The 13358-nt window shown below is 43.7% G+C and overlaps 1 protein-coding gene and 1 pseudogene across 3 annotated transcripts in view; both read left to right on the top strand.

The window, feature by feature from the left end:
• Nucleotides 1–13358, top strand: part of TRAPPC9 (trafficking protein particle complex 9) — a 660607-nt gene that overhangs the window by 111041 nt on the left and 536208 nt on the right. For all 3 annotated transcript variants that reach the window (XM_012648143.1, XM_012648141.1, XM_012648142.1), the window contains 2 exons: nucleotides 3185–3330; nucleotides 11172–11257. In XM_012648143.1, coding sequence (XP_012503597.1) covers nucleotides 3185–3330; nucleotides 11172–11257 — 232 coding nt within the window. The remainder of the gene's footprint in view (nucleotides 1–3184; nucleotides 3331–11171; nucleotides 11258–13358) is intronic.
• LOC105813435 lies at nucleotides 4161–4606 on the top strand (annotated as a pseudogene).

The raw sequence follows: 13358 nt of genomic DNA, 5'->3' as shown, positions 1-13358 counted from the left end.
GCCTCCCAGAGAGCTAGGATTACAGGCGTGAGCCACCGCGCCCGGCCACTTATGGATTATTAAAGAAGAAATTGGAATGAAATTCAGGTGCCATTTCCAGTTAACCAATGAGTCTTTAATTTGGGGGCAATGATGGGGGAGTGTAATTCACTGATTTTTTTTTTTTTGATTTCAAAATATTAACAGGGTACAAATGTTCTTGGTTACATGGATCGCCTTTGTAATGCTTAAGTCAGGGCCAGAAGTGTGCCAATCACACAAATAGTGTTCATTGTCCCCGTTAGGCAGGCTTTCGCCTCTCCCCCTCCTCCCCTCTCCCTTGATTGTCTTTTTAAATAAACTAACATTGAGCACTTTCAGCCTGGAAAAGAGCTCTAGAGTTTGATGAAGGTATTTAAATTGATAAAGATCAAAACCTTCCAGTCAGAGTGAGCTTTGAGGTGCTCTGAGTGGCTTTGGTGTTTTTAAAGTTTCAACTTTTAAATTAATTATACTGTTGAGGAAGATTAGAGGCATTTATTCAAAAAGGGGTTTAGGGGCCCAAATTCAGCGCAGTTTTTGAGCCTCCCAGATACCAATCAGGACGCATTGTCTATGATCCCACTAGGTTCATATCACTGTCCAGTACTTTCTCTCATACTTGGTATAGTGGCCAAGCTATAACCTCCCTAAGAGTTTCTTAACTAGAGCTGTTTAGAGACAAAAAGAGGTGTATAGTAGCATTCAGGAGCAGGAGCGGTGGGCCCACCTTGCTCATCCAGCCTGTGTGGCTTGCCCTCTCCAGCTATTTCAGTCATGCCAGGACTTGGAACAACTGACCTCCACACGGTTTCAAATACGAGGCAGACAAGGCCAGTTTTACCCAGTGCCCGTCTGCTAAGAGATATCAGATGTGTTCTTAGTTATGTTTCCCGTGTAAATAAGGTTGAAGGATTAAAAACCAAGGAACAAAAGGTGAGTTGTTTTTTTCTTTGTCATTCCTTTCAACCAATTTGTTTTATATCACTTTCATAATTAGTGTTTCACTGTTGTTTTGCATGGTCCCAATTAGCTATAATATACTGAGGAAAGTCAGATTTTTAAAATGTCAACAGTTTCCAAATGGAATCTGTCAAAATAATCCTTGCCTTGGACACTTATCCCTGGAATTCTGCTTTATTGTTGGCAGCTTCATAGGCCAAATACAATCTTATTAGTTCTGCAGTAATTCATGCCAGATGAATTATCTTTCCTTTAGGTCAGGTGCCTTGAACAATTGTTTTTTTGTAGGCCACATTTTATAAAATGATATTTGATGCAACATTTTGAGTTATGAGTGAAAGCTGTGGCCACTTGTTGGGTTACTTTTCTGCCTGACTGTGCCCCTCAGAATTCTTTTACATGTTTTAGAAGCCATTTATGTGATCTGGAATTTCTCTACTTGCATAGATGATTCCTTTAAAATTACAGATGACATCTAATTTTAGGTGGTGACTTTGATCGGAATATAAAGGTATTTGTGTCCCAAGAGAGCAGAATCATTTTATAGCTGAGTAAACTCTTAGGCTGAAAGAAACTGTGAACCACTCCCTGACCCCCATCCAGGGTTTAGCAACAGCATGTTCACAGCAGGCACCAAAACCTAGTTTCTTCACTCCAGTCCAGTGTGTAATCTTTTCACCAGGTATGCTGCTCTCTTGTTCATAAGTAAGTGTTTTAAGGAGGGGAAGAGAGTTTTTGCTGACCTACTATGTGTTAGGTGCTAGTATATGTACTTGACATATATTCCTTTACTGCTAAGGAATTCAGGCCGCTCCCTCTTTTCTGTCCAAGTTTGAAATCAACAGAAAGAAATACCTGTTTTAGGCCGATGGAAGATACAGTGAATAGCATGGGTCTGACCTTGCCAGAGGGCTTATGAGTCCTCCCCTGAGTTGGATGGACTTAGCCTAATCCCTGGTAGTCCCTGGCCTCACTGGGTATTGGAGGCCTCTTCCATGGAGAGAGGCCCCTTTTAGTGTGTGCAGAGAGCAGAACAAAATATGTGCTGTCTGCAAGCAGGCAAGCCGTAGGAGCAAGTGCATTACCTGGTTCCCTTTCCAATTTACCACCTCCCTCAGGAGGAGCGAGGGAAGGCGAGTGAGGTTAGGACTGTTTCTCTAATGGATGCCCAGCCCCCCACCCCCATTGGAAACATAGAACCAGGGAAAGGTTCTATGTCTATCCATATGACATTACCAAGTACCTCTCATTTTTCCTATTTCATAAGTGAAAAAGTTGAGGTCTAGGCAGATTAAGTGATCTGTGATGTGGTTTGAGAGCACAATGTCTCCTGTAGTCATCAATTTCCAGCTATGGGATTTGGGACAATATACTTAATCCCTCTTGTGTTAGTTTCCTTATTGATAACATGGAGACAACCGTAATAGTACCCAAACTAAGAAGGCGGTTTTGATGTTTAATAGAGATGATACATATGAAGTGGCTAGCGTGGTGCCTGAATATGCTCAAGCTCCACAGATTAGTACATTTTTAATAAATGCTGGCTGATGGAATTTGAGCATGAGCATAGATTAGCAGCCATCCACAGCTGGGAAAGCAGTTTAAGATACAGATTATCCTGCTGGGGAAGCAGCCCCTCATGTAACTAAGGCTGAGGTGCTGTTAACTGTCTCATGTGGTGCCTTCTCATCTCAGGGGTCAGGGTCTGGCGTCCACTTGCTGCAAGCAGGCAGGCTGCCGGTCAGGGCAGAGAGAGGCAGAGACAGAAGAGCCAGCCTGTGCAGAGCACTGGGCACTGTTCCAGGGGCGTCCCATGAGGTGGTGGCTCTATCTGAATTTTGTAGACAAGGCACCTAAGTCTTGGGGAAAGCGAGGCACTTGCCCAAAGGCATACAGGTGGTCAGTAGTGCAGTGAGGTTTCAACCTGGCCCTTCTGACTCAAACTTTCCTGGGGCCCAATTCACAGAGCCCACAGAGGGCCCCGAACACTAGGGAATTGTTGTTCCCTCCCAGGGATAGTCCTGAGTTGCTGCATGCGGCATTCTTCTGCTTGGTCCTGCTAAATGTGAGTGCTTTTCTTTCTCTCAGTTTATCTTCTATTTTGACTGATTTACTATTTTTCTAACATGATGTTTGGTAGTGTTTATCCTGAAACCAAGCTAACAAGGCAGTTGAAGTATTTGTGTTCCATTTGAAACAACAGGCGTGTGAAACTGTTGAACCTTCCTGCCAGCCTGCGGCCACACAAAATGAAAAGCTTGCTGGGTCAGAACGTGTCGGCCAAGAGTCCCTTCATCTATTCACCAATTATCGCGCACAACCGTGGAGAAGAGCGGAACAAGAAAATAGGTAGGACCATTTATCCTGAGTTTCTAACTGTGCTCTGTCACCTGATTTCCAATGGTTTTCCTAGATTTTTAGAACAGAACCTCAGGCCAATTCATTCATGTGTGTGTGCACACGTGCATGTGCGTATACATTGTCATATAACTTTATTTGGCTTTTGCTGCCTTTGTCAGACGGTTGCCCATAGATATGATATTTAAAAATCTATTTCATAAAAGGTGATTTTGTGGAAGTTCTAGAAACCAGAAAGACTTCTGTTAACTGAGACTTTTATGGACTACGTAAAAGTGATAATTGGAGATCAGAGTGATTTTTCCAAGTGCTGAAGTGACTTCTGAATCATCAGAGAAAGATTAAGGGTTGAATTGTGTTCAGGATGGACTGTGGATGAGGTCATTTTATTATTTTCACTTTTGAACGCTGCCAATCAGGATAGCCCATCCTGGGGTCACACTGAGTGATGGGAGAGATTGGGAGTAGAGCACTTGCTCTTGGAAATCTCTCCCGTGCTTTTCTGTGTCAAAGCTCTTGGCCACTTCCCAGCTTGACTTGCTCATGTCCTTCCTGCAGCAGGCCTAGGGCTCGTGTGCACCACCTGCCACTGTCCCTTGGTGTCCTTCCCGAAGCCTGGCTGTGGCACGGAGCCCCCCACCTCCTCACTGCCACAAAGACAAACCCAGGGGCCCTTTGCATTTGGGATTGTGATTGCTGGTCATCGATGATCACTGCCCATTATGCCTACTTGTCACTGTGACAGACCTCCAGGGCTGTCAAGAGGCTGGCTCCTGGTGTACATCAGTTGCTGTGACAACGGCCAGCAGAGTCCATTGCTTATGGCCTCCAACTTTAAGAAGGGTAACATGGCATCAAGTGCCCGGCAAAAAAAATGGATGAGTCCTAAGCCTGAGCTTACTGAAGAGCAGAAACAGGAAATCCTTTCGATCTCTTCGATGCTGACAGAACTGGGACTATAGATGTTAGGGAACTTAAGGTGGCAATGAGGGCCCTGGGCTTTGACCCCAAGAAAGAAGAAATCAAGAAAATGGTAAGTGAAATTGATAAGGAAGGGACAGGGAAAATGAATTTCAGTGACTTTTTGACTGTGATGACTCAGAAGATGTCTGAGAAAGATACCAAAGAAGAAATCCTGAAAGCTTTCAAGCTCTTTGATGATGAAACTGAGAAGATATCATTCAAAAACCTGAAATGCGTGGCCAAGGAGTTGGGTGAGAACCTGACTGATGAGGAGCTGCAGGAAATGATTGACAAAGCTGCTTGAGACGGAGATGGAGAGGTCAACGAGCAAGAGTTCCTGTGCATGATGAAGACCAGCCTGTATGGAGATCGGCGTCTTTTCTACCGCAAGCACATGTGATGAGATGTAGTGCCTGCCACTGTGTGAAATCTGGCTTTTGAGAACACAAACTTTTTCCCTCACTGACCTCCTTGTATAACTTTAGTAGTGACCTTGAATCTATTTTAGACTTTTGGAAGTGTTCTTTGATATTAAAGTTCCTTGTAAAGTAACCTGCTGATTACTTTAATTCTCAAAAACAAAACAAGAGCACATTAGAGTGGAGAAGAGGGTCTTAAAGCTTTGATCACCTGCCATTTGCCTTGCATTGCTTCATTCTGGTCACATATTCCTACGTGTATGCAAACATAGAACAACTTCTTAGACAAGCACATGTTGTACCCATGTCACCACAAGCAGTGGTCATTCTTCAGTAGTTCCAGTTTTTAGTTGATGTCTGAGTGTAATTTTCTCTCTTGTAAAATTCAGTGAACTCTTGCACTGGCATTTGGATATGTGTTAATGCTATTTGTTTTGTCTTAAAAATAAAACCTTTCTTAGTAGAAAAAAAAAAAAGAGCTGGCTCCTGCTTCATGATTGCTGATTCCCTCTTAGGAGGGTAAGTAGAAGACCTGCAAAACTTGCACTCTGCTTTTGATATTCTGTGCTTCCTTCTCCTTCTGTTTCTTTCTTAATTTCTACTTTTGATTTCTATACCCTCAATTTAGGAAAAAGGCATTCTGACTCCTTCTTCCACGATGCTGTTCTTTCCAGGTTTCCTGTTGCATGTACAAGACCACCTACACCCTGGATCATGGGCTGCGGCACTCCTGACCTGTCCCTGCTCACTCACCATCCACATTCTGCCTGACTTTTCATTCTCATCTCCTGCCACCCTCACTCTGCTCCTCGAGTTAATGACTTCTTTCTGGTCCTTGGATGTAACGAGCTTGTTCTGGGCTCAGGCATTTGTGCTTGTTCTTCCTTCTGCCTGGAACTTGTCCCCCACTGTCACTGGCTCTATTCATATGTCTCCTGCTCAAAGGGACATTCTCTGATCCTGGTACCTCCAGGCCACTCCTCCCGTCACCTCTAGCTGTACTGCCTGCGTTTCCTCTTCATAGCACTTCTCTCCAACTCCAATCTGTGTTTATCTGTTTATGTTTTCCCTCCTGCAATATACTATGAGGCCAGGAACTCTGTCTTGCTCCCTGGTATATCCCTAGTGCCTAGAACAATGATGAAAGAAAGAATGAATGGAGTAGATATTATGAATCCCATTTTATAGATAAGGAAAGTGAGATTCAGGAAGTTTAAATGCCTTGTCCAAGAACTCACAGAACTTAGGTCTCACTACACAATTCCATGGTCTTTGCAGGGCACCGTGAGTTTAAGGCAGGAAGGACAGTATGAACATTGTGCATAGTACATTATCTTAATAAGCATTTCTTAACTAGCACTGAAATTTCTTAGCCTCTATAAGGGTCTTATAATAAACTTCATTAAAAATTTGTAAACTATCTGAACACCTTAAAAATAAGGTGTTTTGGAAGAGATAAAGTCATTTACTAGATAAAGGGCATAACTGAGGTAGGAGTACTAAAATGACTTTGTGCATTTTTAAATGGTATCATTTCTTTTATTCAAAATGTGCTTTATAAGAGGCTATCACGTATCGGCTCATTTAATTTTCCCAGTATTTTTGGAGGAATTAACTCCCTTTTGCAGATGAAGAAATGACTTTCTAAAAATTACTCAACTATTTTGTGGCAAAGCTAAATGTTGAACTCACATCTTCTCAGGCCCAGTATACCATTCTTGTTAGTACGCTCTGGTTTTCTCTAATGTGCATAGCACATATGACAGAGGCCTAAATTAACTATATCACACAGTCCCCACCCTCGACACAGTTTCCCCTTCAGTTCACGCACACAAGACACAAACACATGAGAAGCTGAATATCAAGACAAAACATAAATGAATGTTCTCTAAAACTGCAGCGCTGTTGCCAGGTGTACCTGTGTACTTGCATAAACAGTAAACACTGGTTAGACTGGGAGCAGGCCCTGCAGGGCCCTGAGAAGGCATCTGGAGGCTCAGAAGCAGCCTTGCCTCCGGGGAGTGGGATGGGCTCCCCAGGGTGTGGCTCTGACTGTTCTAGCTGTTCATTATTAGAACAAGAAAATAAAGGAAGAGACATGGGGTAATGTCCTTAAAATATGGCAGCCAATACTGAATTTTGGGAAATTTCTGAAAACATGAGCCCTAAGTATATAGCCTATTGCAATTATCTGTGTATATGTGTTGTATGTAGGTATGAGTCTTTGAAATTCCATTTTTAGTATACTGATTTTGAAAGGTACCAACTTTGTTTCCCCTACCACTGCTTCTCTGCTCTGGAGAATATGTGGAGGTGACGGGAAGTGTAGGAGATGGGTGGACATCGTGGGCAACCAGGAAGAGCCAGATGGTGTTCCACAGGTACACATGCCAGTGAGCAGGAGAGAGTAAAACCAGTTCTGTCCCTGCTGTGTTTGGGGCATCGTTGCCCGGCCCCCTGCGGAACTCCTCCTTTCACCTCATTGGAGGCAGGAGACACGGTCCCGTTCTGAGTCGGCAGGCAGGCTGCTCTCCAGCGCCTCTTTACCCAGTGGACCTGGGCTAGCTGTCACAGAAGTGCTGAGGCTCTTCTCTCTGGGACTTTCTGAGGGTCTCTGGCTGGTTTTTTTGGGTCTTATTAAGGTTGGTGGTAAGCTTTCTCCTTAAAGAACTTTAAAGGAAGAAAAACTTCTGGAGGTGATTTAGAGCACTGGAGGCGTGAGACCTCTCTTCTGAGGACCAGTGATGTAATGTGTGGGGCCCAGTGCAAAAGGAAAACTTGGGGTCCTTGTTCAAAAATTACTAAGAATTCAAAGACAGTGACAGCAGAGCAGTAAACGAGACATGGGCCTCTGAGCGCCATGTGCCGTTGACGGTGTGGATTGCAGGCCTGTGGAGCCAGCCTGCCTCTCTGTTTTTCCTTTTCCGTCTTAAGGAATTATCAAAGCTTCTTTTTGTGAAAATGATGCTCTGCATTTGCTGAAGAGGGCTTAAGCAGGCACTATTTAGTGATTTTCATAACTTTGATGCTGACGCTGCAGGCATTATTATATTCTCTATTTCCAGATGAAAAAATTGAGCCTGAACAAATAAATATAAATTACCTGCGTTAGATCAGAGAGCTCGTGAGTAAGTGGCGGGGCCCAGTCTTCATCCCAGGTTGTACGAGTCAGTGCTCAGGGATTTTTCCCTTTATAATATGGCTTTTCACCATAGTAAGAAGTACCTGCTCATCTTGGCTGAGGATAAATTCAGTGGATGACATAGGATTTTTTTCCTGAGATATAACAGAAGGTTCAGCCAGAATGCATATTATTTGTTGCATACCGATGGGTAGGAAAAGATAATTTATATTCTCTGGCTTCTGATATCTTTTTGACAATATATACTGATCAGTGAGTACCTGCCTGAAGGCTTGATGAATCACATATCTTTACCCTAAATTTATAATCTCTGTAAATGAATCTTTGTGTATAACTGGTGGAGGTATCACCACAGTAGGGGGCACAGAGTTTTAAGGATGAGCAAAGCCTTGAGGGCAGTTTTTGAGACCATTTTCCACTCTAACTTGGAATAATTGACTAGTCTTTGTGTCTGTGTGTTGGCTGTCGTGGCCATTGTCTGAGCTACAGGCTATGCAAAGACGATTGCAACACAGATGCTGAGCTTGAGCATGGTTGGGTGAGTAGGCCTTTGTGGTGTTACCAGGCTTAGTGCCAAGGTTGGTGGAGGCAGTGTGGTGGCTTGGAAAGGCCGTGGCTGTCAGATAGACTTGGACTGCAGCCTGGCCCTTGCAGCTCTCACTTCCCACTGTGTGACCTAGGACAACTGATCATGCCTCTCTGGGCTGCAGTTGTGCTGTCTGAACAATGGGGACATTGGAAGCCAACCGGGAGGGTCATTCGAGGATCCAAGGAGATGATGTTTCTAAAGTCCCTGGCAGCCATACAGATCATGTTTGCAGTAGCAGTTGTGTGCACTGTGCTAGGTACTGGGGCTGCAGCAGTAAATCAGGAGTGCTTCCTGCCAAGTGGTCCATACAGTGTCAGAAAGAGATGAGCTTGTCAACAGAAGCACCCGCCCGATGCCATGGGTCCTCAGATAGCAACATGCACAGCATGCAGTGCCGATGGGATGGGGAGGGCCTGAGACAGGAGGTGTTTAATAGCTGCTAATTCCTGTCCTTCCCACTGTTTCAGGGAAAAAGTATCAAAGAAGGGGCATCACTGTGTGCTGTGACACACTAAGGATTGGAAAGGGGATTATCTCCATCTTCAGGCAAAAATAACTTTTCATATAATCAGTAATTTATCTCAGAATTACCTTTTAGTAGACAAGGACCATCTAAGTAGAAATTATTCCTTTCAGCACCCCAGAAAATGATTTTTAAAAAATGATTATTTTTTGACCATGACAGAGAAAACAATTCCTTAGTTACCAGGCATAGCAACTTGTTTAAAAAGAATGAGCTTTTTTGTCTGTGGTGAAGAGTAGGCTGGGGCTTGACCACCTGCAGACCCGGGCAGGCTGGGTGAAGCTGCTGGGGATGGGGCAGTGGGTGTGGAGATGGGTGACGGAGGGACAAGACCTGAGTTTCCAGAGCCCCAAGCGGTGAAGCAGTAGGGTGCAAAGAGCATAGGTTTTAGAGCCAGACAGACTTGGGGTTGAATCCTAGCTCTCTCATTTATCAGGGCCACAAGATGGGCAGGCAATTCAACCTCTCAGGGGCCGTTTTCCTTTTTTAGAATGAGAATAATAATTGTTCTACTGACCAAGTAGACCTTGGTTATTCACTGCATTGTCCAGAGGCTCAAATGAGTACATAGCTGGGCAAGCACTTTGTAAATTAACTCACATGGTGGTCTCTTTATTAGTTCATGCCATTTCAACATGCCAACTTTGGGTAGTATGTCATAGATTTGGTGGAGCCAGTCTTAATCTCTGTGCAGGGTGCAAAGTGTTTGGAAAAAGCTCTGAGTTGAAAACATGGTTATGAAAGCTCAGTGAAAGTTGAAGAATTCTGGTCAATAAATGTCCGTGTCTACTCTAGAAAAAGCCCTACACCACCCTTTTAGCCACCTGTATCTGTTCTAGATATCACTTCAAGTTCAAAGACCTGGGCTTGAATCCCTGTTGCACCACTGGCTGTATGATTCCTAGGCAAATTTGTCAACCTTTGTGGACCTTGAGTGTAACAAGGTCTTGTAACAATGGGCTTACAATACCTATGTAATGAAGTAATTATGAAGAGTAAAGAGATGACCTGCTTGAAAGTGCCTTGGACCTAAGGCATGCCCAACACCTGTTAATTGATTCTGAAATAACTTCTGGTTTGCCAAATGGTTTATCTTCAAAGGAGGAAGGATCAATGGAAATGGGTATGGGAGCTGTATTAGCTTCTATTGCTTTGTAACGAATTACCAAAACCTTAGTGGCTGAAAATAACACAAATTTATTTTCTCACTGTATGGGTCAGGAGTTTCAGCTAGGTCCACTGCTCAGGGATTCACAAGGCTGAAATCCAGGTGTCAACTGGGGCTGTGTTCTCATCTGGAGGCTCAGCTGAGGAAAGTCCTGCTCTTAGGAATCCTCAGGTTGTTCTTTTCCTTGTGGTTGCATAACCGAGGTCCCTGTTCTCTTGCTAGTGGTTCACTGCTCTCAGTTCCTAGAGGCCTCTCTTGGTCCTTGCCACATGGTCCCCTCTGTGGCCCTCTCAGGAAGGATATGGTCTTCTGTAAGGACTCCCCGAATAGAACAGTCTCATCCAGGACAATCTTCATTTAGTTTAACGCAAAGCCAACTGGTTGGGGACCTCAATTACACAAGTATATCCTTTCACCTTTGTTATATAACATGACCTAATTGCCATACTCACACTCAGTGGGAGGGGATTACCCAGGGCACACACACTGGGGCATGCACACCAGGGCTGGAAGGCTCAGAGGTCATCAGAATTCTGGCTTCCCACAGGTGCTGAATTGCAGTTGGCCTGAGAGCGAGCTGGGAGGAGAAGCCACTCTCTTCTCTCACAGTCTTGGGGCTAGGGGAAGTCGTGCTCTGTGGCACTCACAGGTGACTCCAGTGCCCTCCTCCCCTGCCAGCCTCTGGGCCAGTGAAACGTGATGTGCCTTACAGCTCAACACCAAGAACAGTGCTGTCTGGATTGATTTTGGTTTTGTAAACTGCACTTGGCATGCCGACGTGAATGCAGCCTGCAGAAGGCGGCGAGAAGCGTCATTCACATGGCATCAAAGTGGCAGTGACAGCTGCTTTGCTTTGTTTCAGAGGAAGCTGGCAGAAAAGCCAGCTTTGAATTGTTCCTCTCAATGTGGTCATGGTGCCTGATGCCTTGTTGGAAAAATAAATTACTGGAAGAATAATCTGAAACCCTGTGGAAAGTGAAAAAATGCCAACTAATACATAGAATCTTCTGTGTGTGTGTATTTTCTAGATTTCCAGTGGGTTCAAGGAGATGTCTGTGAAGTTCAGCTGATGGTATATAACCCAATGCCATTTGAACTTCGAGTTGAAAATATGGTATGTATCACCAGTCATTTGACCTTTTTGGGCTAAAGCACCAACTTCTCATTAAAATATGTTTTTTACTTAATATTTGAAGCACACATCTTAGGACATGTGTCTGTTTTTATATTTGTTTTTCCAAAGATTATAAACTTACTGTGAGTGAAGACCATGTTTTGTCATTGCTCTGTCTTTGGGCTTGGTACTCAATAAATATTTGAATCAACAAAGAAACCTCCTATTTGAACACACACTGAGCTTAGTTGATTGGACGTAAGATTTGAAATAATCATTTTGAAGTTTATATGAGATTAGTACTAGTTACAAAGTCTACATTTTGCCAACTACTCAATATCACAATTATTTTATTGTTGCAAGATGATAAGGTGATCAGGGCCCAAGGGAAGAACAAGTGGTAGAATAAGAAAGTAATTACTGCACTACTACTCTGAGGTTTCTCTCGTTTGAACTCCTGATATTTTGTTTCTGTGCTTTGTGTAGGGTGTTAAAGATGCACTTTGCAGTCCCCTTCATTGGTACTCCTCACCTGATCCCATAGCTGAGGGAAGGAGATTTGTGCTGGCTTTCCAAGTTAATTCTGTGTTTCCCGGGCAGACCCTTCCCCACAGCAGTGTGGATTCCATCCCTGCGGTCTCCTCTGCATTCCTACATGGTACTGCCATGTCGCTTTTCAGCGACATGCAAAGGATGGTGCTGCCATGTTGGTGGTTTCTTTTAGAGATTTTTGACTGGTGTTCAGGGTAACAGGCAGGCTCTCCATACAGGTATTGTGCCAAATGCCCATGCCACGTGTCAGGCCCTGGGCAAGGCTCTGAGGGGAGTGAGATGGACAGGCTCTGGTGTTTGCTCTGCCTGTGGTCAGGGCTGTGTTGGGGGTGCAGGAGGCGTTACAGGACCGATGTGAGGGACATCTGTCTGTGCGTGCAGAGTCTGGGAAGGCATCCTGGGACAGACGCGACAGTTCAGCTGGGGCTGTAAGGCTGAGCTGTAGTCCGCCAGGCAGACTGTTTGGTAGTTATTTAGATGCCGCATAGGCTTCCAGCAAGTGGCATAGTTTTCCAAAATCTGTTTGAGCTCTTAGGAGCTGAGCTGAATGTTAAGCTAACTGCAGTCTTGAGGCCCACTCAGGATGAGTACTTCTCCTCCTCCTACCGTGCAAAGACATGTTGGCATGAGGATCAGGCCTTTCCAGTGGCTTTGTCTCTTGTTCTAAACAGGGAATAATACTTGTTTAGAGAATTTTCCCCAAAGTGGCTAAAGTGGCATATGCCTGCTGCTCTTTTTTACATATTTTTGGTCTTAAAAATTAGCTTTCGTTTTTATCTGCTTTAAAAGTAATATATGCTTATTATAAAAAATTAGGAAGAGAAAAGAATAAAATAAAAAGTACCACATAGAGATAGTCCAGAAATCATGGTCAGAATTTTAAAAACTAAATCATGGAATATTTTAAACACAAGAAATGTTACAGGGAAGAATAATCACTCACATATCCACCATCCATATTTAACAAATGTTAACAGTTGGCCATATTGCTTTAGCTATTTTAAAAAGAAACACATACCAGCATGTTTGCCTAGAGACAATTGGCTTCTCTGCTTCCACCCTTGCCCGGCTACATCTGTTCCACACATGGATCATTTCACACCTTTGCTCCAAGTCTGGGCATGAGGTGTGCTCATTGCTGAGAGAGTGGCTTTGCTTCTGGGTGCTTTCTGTAGACAAAGTTAGGGACAGTCTGCACTCCTGTACATATACATGTAAATGTACATGTGCATGTATGTCTATACACATACATCTGTATATAGACACATGCACATATACCTGCATATACACAATAGAAATGCATGTTTTATACATCCTGAGTTCACACTGATACTTTCAATTCCAACACATCTCCACAGGGTTCTTTCTTGCCTTCCTCTATTCCATATTTGTGTCCTTTTTTCCAGACTGAGAACTTGGGCTCACAACGTCAACATATTTACTTATATGCTCAATCCTGTAATACATCTAAGTTTCAGAGTTGCTTTGACTATACCACAGCAGAAAACCAACTCACTAAAATGGATCTAGAATTTCTCCCTTTCTTGAG

Source organism: Propithecus coquereli, unplaced genomic scaffold (assembly GCF_000956105.1).
Source record: "Propithecus coquereli isolate 6110/MARCELLA unplaced genomic scaffold, Pcoq_1.0 Scaffold28, whole genome shotgun sequence".
NCBI lineage: Eukaryota > Metazoa > Chordata > Mammalia > Primates > Indriidae > Propithecus > Propithecus coquereli.
This window is presented reverse-complemented; position numbering and strand designations above follow the sequence as displayed.